This window comes from Alternaria burnsii, assembly GCF_013036055.1.
Source record: "Alternaria burnsii strain CBS107.38 chromosome Unknown 740, whole genome shotgun sequence".
In the NCBI taxonomy this organism is placed as follows: Eukaryota; Fungi; Ascomycota; class Dothideomycetes; order Pleosporales; family Pleosporaceae; genus Alternaria; species Alternaria burnsii.
The window spans coordinates 1484892-1501787 of record NW_024066112.1 but is presented as its reverse complement, the minus strand read 5'-3'; the positions used below and the strand labels follow the sequence as shown (position 1 = coordinate 1501787).

Sequence of the window (16896 nt, the reverse complement as noted above, 5' to 3'; positions counted from 1 at the left end):
CTGGAACCACTTCACCACCAGTCTCTGAGACTCGTCAATTTTTCAACGCATAAACATGTGCACACAGATTCAAAGGGTGTATAAGCCTCGCAGGGCAATCGTTGCTTGGTATCTACCCCATCGCCCTCATCGTATCGACGATTAGACAACTAGGTTAAAGGAAAAGTGCTGTTGCTTGCTAAAGCCACTCAAAGCAAGCATAGGTTACAAAGACGATAATCAAACCAATGAAGAAGCCAATATGGACAAACGCCCTCGCTAATGCAGAAACACCCAAAGCAGAATGCCCAACCGACCGACAGTGGCTATACGAGAGAGAACTCCCTGCCCGACAAAAGGAAAGAAAAAGGTGAGATAGATACCCTATGTCAACGTCCCATTCAAACTTCCCAAGAGACGCTGGCGGGAAGTGGAACGGAGGAAGGAAAAACAGTACAGTCTTTGGGTCGTTAAGAGCTTGTAGTATAGGCCATGATATGAGATGGAAGAAAGGCGGATCATCTCTAAGGCTCAGAGAAGTTGAATTGTCGGAAAGGTGTAGCTCCCGTAGTCGAGCAGCCCGGTGCTAGAGTAAAAGGACTGACATCAGAGTTTGTGGAAGAGGTGCTTAAATGAGGCGCACCACTGATAGTGGAATCGAGACTAGCTCTATGTATGGAAAGCCGACGAGCCACTATACACCATCAGCCAACCGTGTCAATATTTTGGACACAGCTTGATGATGGAGGCGTCAGGAATTAGTTGTAGTTGGAGTTTTGCCTACTACTCTGTGGTGTTCCGCTGCTCGAGTTGCTATCACTTGGCGTTGCTGGCTCCAGGCTGAGCTGGGCACGGAGCGTCATGATCCATTCATGTTGAAGCAGCTCGACAGCGCTCGCTCGCTTGTTCGGGTCGCGATCGAAACACTTCTTGAGGAAGTCGATACCAGTGTCACTGAGTTGCTCCTTGGACGGCAGTTGTGGTGGGTCACCCTGGGCAATGTGGTACATGATGGCCCACTCATTATCCATGGAAGCCCAAGGGCGGCGACCAGTAGCCATCTCGAGGATTACGCAGCCGAGCGACCATATGTCGACAGCGCCGTGACGCCCTGTGCTTCCACCTCGAATGACTTCGGGTGACATGTACATTGGTGTTCCGGTCATGGAGCCTTGACGGCCCTGGCGTGTGGCGTTGTGTTCCGCGGCGAGAGTCCGACCTTGGCGAGCAATAAGTTTAGCAGCGCCGAAGTCGACGAACTTGATAACTCCGTTGTGATCGAGCAGGATGTCTATCCGCGTTAGTAAAACTCAACAATAGCATGCCTCGATAGACTCACTCTCAGGTTTGATGTCGCGGTGCACGACACCAGCGTCGTGTAGGTAGGCAAGACCCTCCAACATTTGGAGCGCGTAAACCATAATGACAGTCTCATCTTCGATTCTTCCATGTTCAAGAAGTCCAGCAAGCGAACCGCCAGAGCAGTATTCCATGAAGATGTACACCTTGTCTCGATGTGGTTCGATACCATAGTAGGACACGATGTTCGGGTGGTCGAGCACTTGTAGTACGCCCATCTCATCTCTGATCTGTGCAACGATGGTGGGAATAAGCTGTGGATCTTGTAGACGGATTTCCTTGACAGCCATGAGGTGATTAGAGTCGAGGTTCATGGCCGCATAAACGGATCCGAATGTACCGCCACCAACGAACTGGCCTTGTTGCCATCGAAGTGTGACGTTCGTCGCAGAGGAAGACAGGTAGGTCAAAGCTCGATCAGCTTCGTTAGAGTCTTCCAGCACCCTACCAAGGGCTTGACGTTCGGCCTCCTTGTCTTTGCGGAAGGAATCAATCTCTTCAAGGCTTTGCATCCACTGCTGTTGCGTCATCTCAATGGACTCGTCATCGTCCTTTGCATTCTTAGGGTCGAGCAAGCTCTTGCCGGCAATAGCGTTCAGACGCTGTCGCTCAGCTTGAGCTGCGATAGTGGATCTCGCGCCCATGATGTCGAAATGAGAGATGAGGACGGACATGCAGCCAGCAACCTTGAGTCGTAGTTGCGAATACTCTTCATCACTGATGGAAAGTATGTTTTGGCCGCGAGTCATCATCATGGCAAACTCCAAAGCGACGACAGCCCATCGAAATGTCTTGCGATCCGAGGCAATGCAGTCATCGCAGATGAAACTGACCCAATCAAGTGCCAATCTAGTTAGCTTGATGTTGTTCATGGCCCTTCGGTTGTAGTCCATGTAAAGAACGGAACGTTGACCGAATTCGGTTGCGAAAGCGAAACAAGTCTGGATAAGATCCTGGCAGTCAAGACCAACAGTCTGCCTGCGGACAATCTCAACGCTGTCCATGATGGTATTGGATAGCTTGTATGCTGTCTTCTTGATCTTCTGCAATTCCGCATTGACACGAGGCAGGTTGGCGCGCTGATCGATCAGAGTGGTCAATTCGAATCCTATTGATGACAGGAACGACATATTTGCATTTGCTAGGCGTTGCTGCGAGCCATCCGCGACGAGCCGTAATCGCCCGGGCTTGAGGTCGAGATGAGGCTCAATGATGTTTGCTGACATCTTCTTGCCAGGCCAGTACAGGGGCTGCTCTGGTCGGATGATCAGAACATACGGGTTGGAGGGGTCTTCCGGAGCTTCTTCGGCGTGATAGCAGGTTGTGAGGAGTGACTGAATGTCATTTGGTCGGTCCAATGCAGTCGGTGATGCAACAATGTAGATGCCAGTGTTGTTTCCGCCAGTAGTCTCGACGAGGAAGTGGCCAGTAGCAACCAGGGATTCGTACAGCTCTTGCAATTGCTCTTCATCCAGGTCGATGTTGTTGATGTTGAACTCGGTGCAGTTCTCGAAGCGCTGTGTGAGAATCCTGGAGAAACGGAACAGCTTACGCTGTCGAACACGGACAGAGTCCAGAATCTGCTTGTATCGCTTCTCCATCTCGGAGCCTGTAAGCTCGTCTGGCCGACGTTGCAGTTCTCGCTCGAAATGGGCGCTGAGACGAGTGAGCGACTTGGACGTAAGAACACTGAACTGCTCTGCGGTCTCGACGTCACCACCTTGGAGCTGTCGACCGAGCTTGTTGCAAAAGTCCCATTCCTGTTCCAAGATTTCGGCTTCCTTGAAGGTGTTCTTGTTGGCTGCCAACTTCCAGTTCAGCATCTTGAAGTAGAACTTGAGAGCGTCCAGGACGACCAGGTCAAAGTTCTCCTCGATGCACGGTGGCAGGTCCCAGCCAGGCTCCGGTCGGGAGATGATCATGTAGCTCTCCTTGACCTGACCAGCCATGGCAAGCAGAATCTGGAACTGCGCAATCATCTGTTCAGCCATCATGACGCCCTGTTGTGATGGATCCTTGATCTTCTTGGCGTATGAGAGGCGGACGCGGATGATCTCCTGGAGGAGGCGGGAGGGGAAGTTGATGAGGGTAAGCAGCTCCTCGATGTAAGGGGGGAGATGTCTCTCTGCGAAACCTTCGGCATTGGCGATCAGTGTAGCCTTGGCCTTCTGGATGACCTTCTCGAGGGGGGCCAGCAGATTGGTGTCGCCCTGCAGGGACTTGAGACCATCCTCCTTGAGTATCCGGTCAATAAACGAAGAGTCATCGGTCAGATGGTGGTCCTGGGACGAGCGCGGGCGGGGTTTGGTGAAGTCGAGCTCCTCGTTGCCGACCCACTTCTTGAGGATGGACATCTCCGTGTTGATGAGGGCGATGGTGTTGTGCCAGGCGATGACGGCGTCGCAGGCGTCCTTGTAGGGCTGCGAGGCAGCGCGTGGGTAGGCGGCCTCGAGGGCCTGGCGGGTGGGGTAGACGCTCTCGACCTTTTCGATCTTCTTGACAATGTCCTCGACCTGCTGGGCTGCCGTCTGGCCGGCCTCGGCCTCGCCGCCGACCTCGAAGGAAATGATGCTCTCGAGCATGGCCCTGATCTTGCCGCGCGTGTCGTCGACGATGCGGCGCTGTGCCTGCAGCGAGCGGCCGCAGACCTTGGCGCGGATGCCCATCCAGATCTCGGCCTTCATGGTGCTGTCGCCCTGCTGCTCGGTGCTGCCAATCAGGCGCTTCTTCTCCTGCTTGACCACGTCGCCCGTCAGCACGCTGGCCAGCATCGAGTGCCACTCGAGGCGCTCGCGGTTGGCGGGGATCTTGAGCTCCTCGATCGAGGGCTGCATGTCGTCGTTGCCATAGTAGAGCAGCGTCTCCTGGTCGTAGGGGTCGTTGTCGACATAGTCGGCCGTCGAGGGGGATTCGTCGTCCGTCTCCGAGTCGGTGCTGTAGCCAAGGCTCGGGGTGCGCAGGGCCGGGTCGAAGAAGTCGTCCTGCTGGTCCTCCTGGCGGATGCGCTGCACGTAGGCCTTTTCCTGCGCGCGGTACTCGGCGTTGGGGTTGCGGCGCGAGCGCGTGGCCGAGTTGTTGCGCTGCCGGTGCGCCGTGTTGGAGTTGAGCGAGAACTGCTGGGGGCGGCGGGCAGGCGCATATGCGTTGCTCGGGGTGCGGACGGCCGACGGGCGTGGTCCTCTGGTGCTGGAGCTGGGCCCGCTGCTGGAGCCGTTGGATTGCGTCTGCGTGGCAGGCGGCAGGTCCGTCATGATGGCGGGACCGCGGGCGCGCGATGACGAGGCGTTGCTGTTCCACGAGTACTGGGGCTCGCGCAGAGGAGCGATTTGGTCGTGCTGCTGCTGCTCGCCGGCGGAAAATGAGTATTCTTCGATGCCACCGGAGCCAAGGTGGGCATCGTTCAGATCCGAGTCGCCTGATGAGCCGCTTCCCGAGCTCTCGAGACCGGGGCGCTGTGCTGCCCCGGGGGCATTGACTACTACTGGCTTCGTCCCGTCGGCCATGGCGTCTGGTAGCAGTGGGTTGTCGTGAGCTTGGAAGCGCACTCGAGCCTGGCTGCCCATGATGGTATAACGTTAATCGACGACGGCCGGCTTCTTTTCCCTCCGTGGAAGGGATCAGCGCTGGAACCTGTTTGCGGGCTGCTGTGGCGGTGCAGCACAGACGACCTTTATCCAGCCCATTCACTCGCGCTTATCCAACCCATTCATCCTGCCACTAGTCTTTTTGCGCCTTCCGCTGCCTTCCACGCCCTACTGTATTACTCTATGCCTTTGCTCACGCCAACAACAAGCGGCAGCCTGTCGTTCATGAGGTTGCCACCACGGCACGCTACGCTACGCTAGCCGCCTTGGGCCTAACCACGCTGCTTTGCCATGGCCCCCAGGACTCCCCAGGTGCTGCCACCCTGCGAATCCCAAAGCAGCACCGTCCCGACATCATTTTTCTTGGATATCAGGGTCCAGCCACTTTTACACCTCCTATTCAGCGTCATCGCCGTCGCGAAGTCAGATTGCCCATTTGTCTAGAGTCTGTCTCGAATGTGTCTAGGCCTCGGAACCTCCGACACACTACCCAGGTAGGCCACTCTGTACATGGCCGTTGGACGCTCGGCAACCCACATCACTCCCATTCTGAAGTCATAACAACGTCTGCCGTTTCAATAACCTCTGCTCGCCAAAGCATTGCGTCTTTGCTTATGCCGAAGGAACACACCCTCTCGCCGGCCCACCCATGCGGCATGAGTCGCGGAAAAAGTGACTTGCGCCGCCGACGGTGATGACGTCGACCATGTTTCAAGCACATCTGGGGAACACAATGCTTCTTTGAACAAATAAACATTACCGTCCTATAGGACCTTGCATTACATACACACTCGTATCGCATACACCACCCCCTTATATATCCTTCCTCGCCAACTTGCTCTTGTGTCTGATCTGCTTGCCCCACTTGTAAAGCGCAAATGGGATCGGGATAAAAGCGATACCCAGGAACGCCAACGTACTACTCGCCCAGTTGATGCCCAAGTTCTTGAACATGGCACTGGCGAACAGTGGGAAACCGGCACCGAATGCAGACCTCATCAAGTCGTTGCCCGCCAGTACACTAGCGACTGAGTCTGGGTACGCATCCGATAGGTAGGGTAAAACTGCTTGGAACAGCGTAAAGGCTGCGACACCGAAGAAGCCCGATCCAATGATGGGCACAATCCAGTGCACATCTGACCTAGACGTCCATCCGAACCAAAAGAGACAGATGGGTACGGCGAAGCAGCCCACCATGGCAGGAATAAGGCGCTTCTCTGGCTCAATGTTGCCGTTCTCATCAAACTGCTTCTCCAGGTAATAGTAGTTCCACGCAAAGAGTACGATGACCGCAATGAAGGTGCCGACGAGGATACCGAGGAATGCCACACCTTCAAGGCCAAGGTTGAAGCCGTACAGTCCCTCAAAGACCAAGGGGAATGACTCGAACCAGATGTAAAGGAGTCCGTAGATGAGCGCAATGTAAAGGTTCAGTAGAAACACGATGGGTTCCGTGAACATGAGGGTGAAGGGCTTGAGAAGACTCATGTTGACAATCTACGACAATGTTAGCAGTGCACCGCAGTGGGGTGATCTCAATACGTACGTCCTTCGCTGACATCTCCTGGGACATGATGTCCGCCTCACAGGTAAGACGGTCGTCACCAGTCAACTTCTTTAACCTTCGTGTCCTACGGTGCAGGATGTTTGGTGCACTCGTCTCAGGGAAGAAGAAAAACAGGAATACCCAGCAGAAGCCAGATAGCCACATGAGCTCCCAGATAGTCCATGTCCAGCCCTTGGCCATAACAGCGAAGCCGCCAACAAGGGGACCGAGTACTGGTCCGCAAACAGCTCCAATTCCCCACACAGCCAAGCCGTATACTTGTTTCTTCGGTCGATACATGTCGGCAATGGAAGCACCACCTGTGGCGAGCGCTGGCGAACCGAAGAACCCAGTCAAGAACCGGAAGGCAAGAAGCATGCCAAAGTTGATCGAAAAGACAGTCGGCAGCTGAAGAAGGACGAAAATTACTAGTGGCCGCTATGTCAGCATATCTCTTTGTCATGCAAAGTGACGGCGAACTTACAAAGTGTGATGATATACACCCAAAGACGACCAATCTGAGGAATCTCGCTCATAGGCGACCAGAGCAGAGGCCCAAGACCGTATCCAGCAACATATAGCGTCAATCCCAATGTTGCGGGAACTTGAGCGACGCCGAAGTCTGCCATTACGTCCATGAGACCGGGTGTGTAAATTGCTGAGCCGATGTATACGGAGAAAGTAAGAAAGCAAATTTCAAAGGTAACAAAGTACCGCTTTGCACGCGACCAGTTTCGCGGGTTCTAATAACTTGTGAGCAATGATCGAGCATCCCGAGCTGCGGCGAACATACCTGTGGGTCGTCTGGTCCATACCAATCGACAACGTGGAGGTCCTTACCCTTTTCAGGATCCAATCTCACACCACTGGCTTCATTGACACCATTTCCAATTGTGCGTGACGATGTCTCAGAGTCGTGTCTATCATCGCGGCTTCTGACTCCATGTGCCTGGGTTAGTTCATCAATCTCGTCCGCGTTCTCAGGCGGTTGTGTAGATCCATGGTATGCGGCGTATCCAGATTTCTCGTGACTGACATATTTCTTCCAGATCTCGGGGTCCTGCTCTTCAGGATATTGAAGGTACTTGTTCCGCGTCACAAGTCGAACGATGTGGCCAAAGGCCGAGTCGCGAATGAGATCCAGCATGATCCTCACTCACGGAAAGGTGTAGATGTCGAAAAGCTTAGAGTCACAAGTGATACAACAGCCTCCACCAAGCCCTGGCATCGAATGCTTAAGTTCGATACACATATCTGACATCATCGTCGACATCAGTGCTCACACAAAAGCCTAACGAAGCTTATCCGTCCCTGGCGCCGCAAATGGTGCACACGGATGCCGAAAATGCCCCTTGTAGTAGCAACGCCAAGAAAACTGCGGCTCGAAAAGCTTAGCTTGACACAATGTTTGCGCTGATGGGGTTTTCAGACGAGGCTATCGACAAGTCAATGACGATGCTAGATCTTCATCGGTTGTGATGATCGGCGCCAGCCGTGCAGAGATCAGGCGTTTTACCTAACTCGTCCGGAGGCTCGCGGAACGACTTCGACGGTGTATCTAGAGAAGTCGGATGCGCTGGCGATGGGCGAATGGAGGCCTGAAGAATTTTGGTATTCTAATCTTTAAGGTTGTTTGTAATGTTCTGGGCTCACAGTTTCGACGTGATGACGTCAATCAACAAAGTCGATGGAAGTGGCTAGCAAGTGACTCATGTGCGCTGCAACTTCATAGATCCATGACTAGCGTACTCGCGAGCAGGCAATCCTTCTAGCATGTGTATTTGCATAGGGCTGCGATGACAATATCCAAAACTCCAAACATATCCTTACCATGGTCAATCATCACCATCACTGCATACTCAAGACCCATGTACCCAGACACGATAGCAGATATCCTCCATCGTGACCAGACCGTGACATCCATCAGGCCTCCTAGACTGCCCACTGGCTCAAGACCTCTTCCTCTACGTCACGCACCAGCACATGCACATGCTCTAGGCTCCTCACACTTTGCAAGTTTGTCGTGTTCTTGAACCAGATGACCTTGCTCCCCTCTTCCTGCTCTTCCGCTTTTTCCCTAAACTCCCTCTTCACAAAGTCCTTGACCATATCCCTGCCCACATCACTCAATGCGCCAGCGGCATCCACCGGCAGTCGCTGCTTCAGCCAAACCACAATGTGACGAATACCGGGCTCAAACGAATAAGTCCAGTCGTTCCTCAGGATCTTGTAGTCATCAGAATCCGCAAAAGGTGTAGTGTTGCGTACGTCAAATCGCAACGCTCCTGTTTCATCTTCGATTGGTTCCCATAACAGTCGCTGATCAAGAAGATATGTCATAACACTGCCATATTTTTCCTTGACATGCGCCGTCCAAGCAAGATAGGCTTTCAATGAGCTGGGCCAGCGTTTCAGCTCTTCAAGTTGGTTTGTGGATATAAGATGGTGTAGATCTGACCACGAATGCGGTGTGAAGTCTGCATCTCTCAGGGACAGTTGATGCCAATCAATAGCTGTGAGTGGGAAAGGCGGGTTGTCGCGCGGGAAGGGAAGTGCCGTCGGATCTGGACTGGATCGCCATTGGGCCTGGAAGACGGACGGAAGTGACGCCTCGTCAGTGACAACTTCTCGTGACATTGTGTTGTGTGTGCGATTGAGATAAGATGCGCGTCGTAAATGCCGTGAGTTATATGTGTAATTTGGATGCACAATTTTTGTTCTTGTGCACCGTTGGGAAGTACACACCCACAACTGTTGGATACTATTTATAGAAGCAGCTAATGAGTGACCAAGACAATTATACGTGGTGAGCGAATGCATCGAGTAAGGTAGTTGACATTTGTGGTAAGAGCGAAAGGTGCATGTTCGCGTGGGTGCTTACCTGCCTACTTGGTTGGTGGGATACTTGGCTCTACACATGGCCTTACCGCCTCCACCCCGTGACCTACCAGCAGGCATCCATCAGCGAGGACAACCCACTGTAATGTATTTCTTCATGATAGCTTCTGCTCCTCATTTCTCGTAATATCTCTTGACGAGAGTGAAGCATGCGGCCTAGCGTAGTATATGCCTCAACCTTCTCTTCCTAGATTTTGCAAGGCAGGGAAAACCGGCGTTTTCAATGGGTACATGGCACGTCTGCAACAAAGGATGCACAAAGGAAGCGTTGAATGGGTATCATCATACATGTTCAGATAGTAAGTACGCTACTCTACAACTTTTCAAGCAAGATCTTTGCGCCCGCGTTTCCTCTAGGAGCGCTGTCCGATTTATCACCCTTCTTCTGCTTCTTCCCCTTTGATTCCCCATTTTGTGCACCAGGAGGATTGACAGCCGCCTCGAGTGCCTTCTTCTCCTTCTTCAGCGCCTTTAGTACCTCGTCCTTCTTTCCAAAGCCTTCGGCTTCTGTCAAGGCAACCACCACAAAAGATCCCTGGCCAGTCGCCCAGTCCACAATGTTGGTCTTGATCTGATGCCAGAGCAAGTCTGCGAAATCAAGTGCAGGTTCTACAGGAATGACCTTCTTGGTGACAGGATCGAATTTGCCACCTTGCACCAGCATCTTCAACATGTTCTTTCCATGGCTGGTAGCCTTGTTGTCGCCAGCGGAGGCAGGAAGAGCAGAGTCCAATATCGATTGGGAGAGGCGGGCAACCTCTGCCAATGCCTCTTTGCGCTTTGCTGGCTCCACCTCTGGAGCTCCAACGAGGACCTCACCCATAAATTGCAAGCCGAATGTGAATGAGGCAAAGTCTGCAGCGCGAGCAGTGACTGCGGTCAGTAGCTGCGGTTCGATGTTCTTTGCAATCTCTTGTAGACGGATGTTGGGGTCCTTCTTCGATGTAGTCTGGCGGATGGCGTACAACTCATTCAGTCGCTCACGTGTATTGTCGTCTAATAGCCATTTCGCATCCCCAACGAATGGATATAATAAGACTGTGCGTGCACGAGCATCATTGACGAGATTCAACACCTTTTCGGGAAGAGCGTCGTTGCTTGGTAGAAGCTCACTGAAGATGGATTTGGCCGAAAGCTTGGTATCGTCAGTGACTGCCATGGCAGCAAGCAGAACGTGATGAGCGTGTTGGTCAAAGGCCATTGTCTCGACTGTGTCTTTGTACGGTCGCAAGAAGAGCTTGCGGTCCTTGGCAGTTCCATATGCAAAGCAAAGTGACATCAGCCGCGATCCTGATTTTGTGAAAGCAAGGTTCTTCAAGAGATCCACGTTATCGGCCTCTTCACCCTCCTTGGTTGTTGGGTCCGGCTTGAGATGTTCTAGAAAGTCACTCGCTTGCTCAGTGCCAGGCTCGCAGACTAGGAAGTACTGCAACATAGCGTCGTGCAGCATGGTGAAGCCGGTAAGCTTCTTCTGGATGAGGGAGTTGATCTGGTTCTCCAGGTAGCCCATGATGGGCTTCCTCTTGTCTGGGGAATCTTTGAGAATGGCCGATAGCTCTGCGCTGTCCGTACCCTCGGGAGACAGACCCTTGATTGAAAACTCAGGCCCATACCATTCCCGGAGAAGACGGTTCTTCTGTTCTGGTGTGGCTACAGCTCGGTAAATGTCATCTACTATCCATGCGGCTTCGGGGTGGTTGATCATGCGCTTGACGTGGCTGTAGAACTCGGTGATTACCAGGTCGCGGATTTCGGGGTCACTAAAGTCGGTTAGATGCGCGACACAGTCGTCTAGGATGGTTGTGCTTACCCCTTCTCTACCAGCTTGGCAATCAAGAACTTGGAGTACTTGCCCTCGGCCAAGACCTTGAACTCTCCCTTCAACTCCCTGGCAATCATGCGTCTCTGCTCCATTGTTGAGTACTTGATCGCCGTCTGGATGACACGGACTGAGTCATGCTTGAAGACGAAATCCTTGACCCTGCCGGTAATGATTTCGAACAGCTCCTTGACGAGCCCTTTCCTCTCCTCCTTGTCAACGTGCGACTTCAGCCTCAATTTCTCCCAAAGCTTCTTGGATCGCTCGATGATGTCGGCGTTCGGCTTCGCGGCTTTTCGTTCTCTGGCGAGAGCCTTCTGTTTCGCATGCGCTTCTCGCGAGTTGGTAGCTGGGAGGATAGTTAGCAAGAAACCATAGAATAGATACACTGCTGTAATTTACAGTTGAGACCCGCCAACTTGGACTCTGCCGCATCGCTTGTGGGCTTCTTCGATGGTTCCTTCTGCGCCTTGCCGTTGGGCTTTGCTGATTCCTCGCTGCTTTCGGCGTCGCTCATGTCGACATCGGCACCATCAGCCGCGGAAAAGCCGTAGAATCCATTGTCCTGCTCGCTGGTATCGGACTCCTCGATGTCAGAGCTCTCCTCCTTGGCCTTCTTTGCCTTCTTGACCGGCTTGACGTCGTGCTTCGCCTCGCGCTTCGTGGTGGGCTTGTCGACCTTGACCTTTTTGCTCTTATCTTTGACTTCAGGCGCGCCTGCGCCCGCGGATTTGCGTTTGATTCCGGCCATTATAAATTGTGGTTGTTGTGTCGCAATCCTCAAGCTCGGGATCGCAAAAGCTCGCGACTTCCTGAACTTTTTCTGACCAGGGTTCTGCTTCTCACTTAGCCCGATCAAGACTAGCTCGAACCATGTCCCACATGCGCGCCGCCTCTTTCCATCTCATATCCGCTCGCAACCTGCTGCACTGCACATTTCCTAGATTTCTGCTCCTATCGACACAGTCAACGAGTTTATGCTCCCAACCAGACTCGCAATTTCAGAACTGATTGGGGCACTGATGAAGAAAGCAGATATCGAGTTCACTACACCCCGAGGTCCACGCATGGCGTTCTACCTTGAAAGATCTTTCCAAACAGTGACATTGTATACCTTCCATGAGGGCTTGATACGTGTACAGTTCAACCGAAACGCACTTCTTCGCTTACCTCACACGCTGGTTACGACCTATGACGAGAACAACTACGCGTTGCACGATGGGCTTGCCGTTTCCACACATTCTGTTATTGCATGCTCATCAGCTGCTTGGCACATTCTTGCCTGGTTACCTATTGCGCCAGACAACACGCTCTGGCACGCTTGCTCGCAGCCCGAATATGCTTATTGTTCCTGTGCGCACGGCATTCATCCGTCAAATTACAGCATACGCGTCTCTTTACCCAGGAACCCGGTTGGGCCACTGAAATTGGCTCATCTTTGTTCAAGTCACTTTGCAGGAATTACCGCGATGTTGATGTGATTGGAAAACAGTTTATCTGTGATCTGTTCGGTCGTTCTACAGCATGACCGGTGCTGTCAAAAACTTGCATCCTTGCTTCATGGAGTACGTCTTGTTACATATTGATTGCAACGTCCTTGCGCCCGACACAGGATTCTCCGCAGTTTCCCGCATGGCCATTCTTCAATCATCCTATGATGGCGCTTTCTTGATGCGTACCAGGCTTCGGCTAATTGCTTGACAAACGCTTAAGTCTACATCTCCGGGCATACATGCATCGCATAAGGCAGAAATTTGACACCGGTAGGGTCGAAAGCGGATTCTATGGTTCTCTTGGCATTCATCATGTGCGCAATGCGAGTTGTTCGGTCAGAACTGTATCAAGCATTGCCTGAGCTCAAAGTATCCCACTTCATGCGAGAGCCCTGCTCAGTATAATAGATAAGGACGCAGCACCACGGGTCGAATCTTCGATCGCTATAAGGATGAACGATCAACCAGGCCTCTCCCAAGGAATCTAGAGACACTCGATTCAGCTTCGAAGATCCGCATGGCCGAGTGAGATCTTCTGGAAAGTATCATGGCGCACAGCCAATCTTCACGGCCAGGCACCTATCCCAGGGTCTACATGGTAAAGAGTATACGACTAATGTATTAAGATTTGAGGTGTGTGATCTTCGAGAGAATTGGTCCAGACTTTGTGACACACCCACTTTCTCGGGAGATCATCAGGTTTCTGGCTATTCAGATCCTGGAAGAGGAGTCTGGCCGCAGGTCCATTACAGCAAACCGGGTTTTCCTACTGATATCAGCGTACCCTGTGGTGTATTTTAGACCTTTGTGGAGATTGGCCTCATATCGACCTTCGCTAGAGCCAGGAGTAACGGATGGCATACTGACTCTCTCACTGGGTCTGCATAGGTTTTCGGGCTAGTTGACGACATGCGTGCTTGGAATTCGCAAGAGTGTTGAGCGTTCGCGATATCGTATTTACGCCGAGCAATACTATTGCTGGCAGCTGCGATTTAACCGGGAGTCGTTGTAACACCCTGTTTACAAAAGATTTCATATCACACATGGGAGATTCGAATACGTATAAAGCCAGCAGTGTTTGCACCTTGTGCTCAGCGTCAGTTTCAGTCTACGTTTCAGACACCTATCAATTTTGGAAAAGAAACGGCATCATGAGGTTTTCGACTGTTCTTTATGTGATGGGAATGACTAGGTACAACTCAGCGCTTCATTGTTATTCAAGATCGTGATTGACCGATCCGTAGCCTTGTATCGGCCGCTCCTCAGGACGATAACGACGAGCCAGAAGTCCCTTCATTCCCCAGCTTCTCCCGCCAGCCGGTACCAAGCTTCTCGCGCGGCCCTCTCCCAAGCTTCAGTCTTCCTACAGCCCTTCCTCCTTTTCCAACCGGACCTGCCGCACCACCTCGCCCTACCGGAGGATTTCCTCCTCGTCCCTCAGTCAGCCGTGGCCCGGTTCCCAGCTTCTCGCGCACGCCGTAAGTATTTTGACGGTTCGTTATGGAATTGGTTGTACTAATACCGGTATCAGTCGCCCAACAGCAACCCGCTCTTTCGTAATCTCAGTCCGCCCAACTCCGTCTCCTCGTCCTTCTCGCTCGGCCGTTCCTGTGCCATCTCCTCCCACTAGGCCCTCCCGCAGCGTTGGCCTATCGCTCCCTCCACGCCCCACTCCTACTCCTGGTGACGACGACGATGACTCTTCATAGACGAGAGGAGCGTCGTGATGTCTACTAGTGGATATCTAGCGGTGGATGTACCGTCAATATTGTGTACAGTAGGCTACCTGAGTAGGCCCGTAGTATGTCTCCATAGCGATGCGCGCTGTCATTACCGCCTAAAACATTGTGGATGAATCTCCATAGCAAGCTTAGAATATTCTTTCCAGCATCAATTATGTGCGAGATACTAATGACTGTTATCAAAGCATTCTCTCATGAGGTCAATCGGCGAGCGACGAAAGGAGAGCATTTGTAGTTCATGCACCATGCGATTTTTAGAAGTTGGACCATCCCACGACGAACAGGTTGCGCACGAATAGCTCAGAGTAGGATCAGTCCATTCCATTAGATTGGCTCAATCAGCACTCTGTTGAATGGACGTGATGGTGTTGCTGATCCGGGTTTAAGCACAGGCCGGAGATAGTGAACTGATGTTCGATGCAACAACCTGACTGCCCCGCACTTTTGATCATGGCCTATTGATCTGTTCAACAGTATATATATAGATGTTACAGCCGATCTACCATCAAAAATCACCTAGGTGAGATGGCCGAGTTGGTTATGGCGCCAGGTTAAGGTTACCTTAACATATATTCCTGGTCACGAAAGTGGCGTGGGTTCGAGTCCCACTCTCATCAGCATTCGTCTGGCTGCAGTCAGATACTCCAGGTTTTTTTTTTTTGCCATTGTAAACGCACCGTGCAGTAACTACCCTGCCGTCTGCTCAGTAGCAGAAGACTTATCCCTTTTTTTTCTTTACTCGGTGCACACACATGTAACAAACGTATCAAATGTTCGATGCCGTCTCATCTAGCTCAAAAGTCACTACATCATCTACCGATACCGTGATGGGTGCCGTGAACCCTGTGACATCATCGGCATTTTCCCCGAGGTAACATAGGCCGTCATGACGACGAATTCCTCTTAATATGAGTACCATAAAAACCCAGTAAGAGAACAGCATTGTATGTTTAAACAATACGAGTAGCGTCAACATGCTTGCATCATCTGCTTCGCGTTCCTTACGCACAACATCCACAAACAGACTATCGCAAATAACGCGACAACTTCACCCACAACAAGTCAGAATGGCACACAATGGCACAACCTTTACGCTCAACACGGGCGCAAAGATCCCAGCTGTTGGATTTGGAACATGGCAGGACAAGGAGGCTCAGGAGCCGTAAGCTTCCCTGCCGTCGACAGGAAGCCGTCCGTGACGTTCACTAACACGTGCATCAGAGCCGTCACCATAGCCCTCAAGTCCGGCTACCGCCACATTGATACAGCACGCATTTATGGCACCGAACCGGCAGTAGCCGCCGCCATTAAAAAGTCTGGCATCCCTCGTTCCGAGCTATTCATCACGACTAAGCTATGGAACAACTCGCACCACCCCGATGACGTAGAAGCTGCTCTCGACGCTTCGCTCAAAGACCTGGGAACCGACTACCTCGATCTCTACCTCATGCATTGGCCCTCTCCCTTCGCTCGCAGTTCAGAGATGTTCCCGAAAGACGCCAACGGCAAGACCAAGCCCGGCGACAGCGACTACGTCGACACATACAAAGCCATGGAGAAATGCTTCAAGAGTGGGAAAGCCCGCGCTATCGGCGTTTCCAACTTCAGCAAAAGTGAACTCGAGCGGCTGATCAAGGAAACTAGCGTCGTTCCTGCTGTCCATCAGATAGAATGTCATCCCTACCTCCAGCAAAACGCCTTCTCCGACTACCACAAGCAGCAAGGCATCCATGTAACACAGTATTCACCTTTTGGAAACCAGAATGAAATCTACGACTCCGGGAAGAATATGAACAAACTCATGGACGACCCGGTGCTCGTTGAGATAGGAAAGAAGCATGGTAAGACAGGCGCGCAGGTTGCGCTGGCTTGGGGTATTGCCATGGGCCACTCTGTTATTCCAAAGAGTAAGACGGAGTCGAGGATCAAGGCAAATTTGGAGGGTGATTTTGAATTGCCCAATGAGGATGTTGAGAAGATTGCCAAGATTGACAAAAAGTTGAGGTTCAATGATCCGAGTGCTAACTTTAGTTGGAATTTCTACTCGGATCTGGATGGCAAGAAGAAATAAGATAATATGGTGTACCATGTAGAACATGTCATCACTGGAATCGATATCCACGCGTGCAATAAGCAGTCAACCACCGCTTCTTTATTTGGCTAAGTTGTGAACACAATTGCCACTATGGTTGTTCTCAGAAAGCGCATTCTATTCATACGCGAGACGGACATAAGCCCACATTCTGAACAAGGCTTATTCACACAGCACAGTGTAGACACATAGATCTTAGGACATCACACTGCACATGTACAATCAGGTTAAGAGCAACGACAGTTTATTAGAGATTATTACGTCGATGTGTGCCCTAGTGGCCGCTTGTGTACTCCTTCTAACAAGGCGGTACGCAGAGGGTATCCGGGGTATTGCGCGATAAAACAAGGTGCGTCCGAGATCCGCCAGTGGTATCAAAACGAG

The 16896-nt window shown here is 52.0% G+C and overlaps 6 protein-coding genes across 6 annotated transcripts; 2 read left to right on the top strand and 4 right to left on the bottom strand.

Moving 5' to 3' along the window:
- Nucleotides 1-737: 737 nt before the first annotated feature.
- On the bottom strand, nt 738-4901 carry GT037_005343 (map kinase; the record flags this gene model as incomplete). The annotated part of the gene is made up of 2 exons (XM_038930390.1): nt 738-1270; nt 1319-4901. 2 exons carry the CDS (start codon nt 4899-4901, stop codon nt 738-740), a joined length of 4116 nt encoding a protein of 1371 aa, XP_038787340.1.
- Nucleotides 4902-5735: 834 nt separating this feature from the next.
- Nucleotides 5736-7615, bottom strand: GT037_005342 (benomyl methotrexate resistance protein; the record flags this gene model as incomplete). Its single annotated transcript, XM_038930389.1, has 4 exons — nt 5736-6419; nt 6469-6896; nt 6953-7211; nt 7262-7615. The coding sequence occupies 4 exons, from the start codon at nt 7613-7615 to the stop codon at nt 5736-5738; spliced, it is 1725 nt and encodes a 574-aa protein (XP_038787339.1).
- A 785-nt stretch (nt 7616-8400) lies between these two features.
- Nucleotides 8401-9105, bottom strand: GT037_005341 (uncharacterized protein; the record flags this gene model as incomplete). Its single annotated transcript, XM_038930388.1, has 1 exon — nt 8401-9105. One exon carries the CDS (start codon nt 9103-9105, stop codon nt 8401-8403), a length of 705 nt encoding a protein of 234 aa, XP_038787338.1.
- Nucleotides 9106-9679: 574 nt separating this feature from the next.
- GT037_005340 (pumilio domain containing protein) lies at nt 9680-11936 on the bottom strand (the record flags this gene model as incomplete). Its single annotated transcript, XM_038930387.1, has 3 exons — nt 9680-11126; nt 11177-11534; nt 11588-11936. The coding sequence occupies 3 exons, from the start codon at nt 11934-11936 to the stop codon at nt 9680-9682; spliced, it is 2154 nt and encodes a 717-aa protein (XP_038787337.1).
- A 1893-nt stretch (nt 11937-13829) lies between these two features.
- GT037_005339 (uncharacterized protein) lies at nt 13830-14387 on the top strand (the record flags this gene model as incomplete). The annotated part of the gene is made up of 3 exons (XM_038930386.1): nt 13830-13870; nt 13923-14156; nt 14210-14387. The coding sequence occupies 3 exons, from the start codon at nt 13830-13832 to the stop codon at nt 14385-14387; spliced, it is 453 nt and encodes a 150-aa protein (XP_038787336.1).
- A 1007-nt stretch (nt 14388-15394) lies between these two features.
- On the top strand, nt 15395-16491 carry GT037_005338 (aldo keto reductase; the record flags this gene model as incomplete). The annotated part of the gene is made up of 2 exons (XM_038930385.1): nt 15395-15582; nt 15642-16491. The coding sequence occupies 2 exons, from the start codon at nt 15395-15397 to the stop codon at nt 16489-16491; spliced, it is 1038 nt and encodes a 345-aa protein (XP_038787335.1).
- Between the last annotated feature and the right edge of the window lie 405 nt (nt 16492-16896).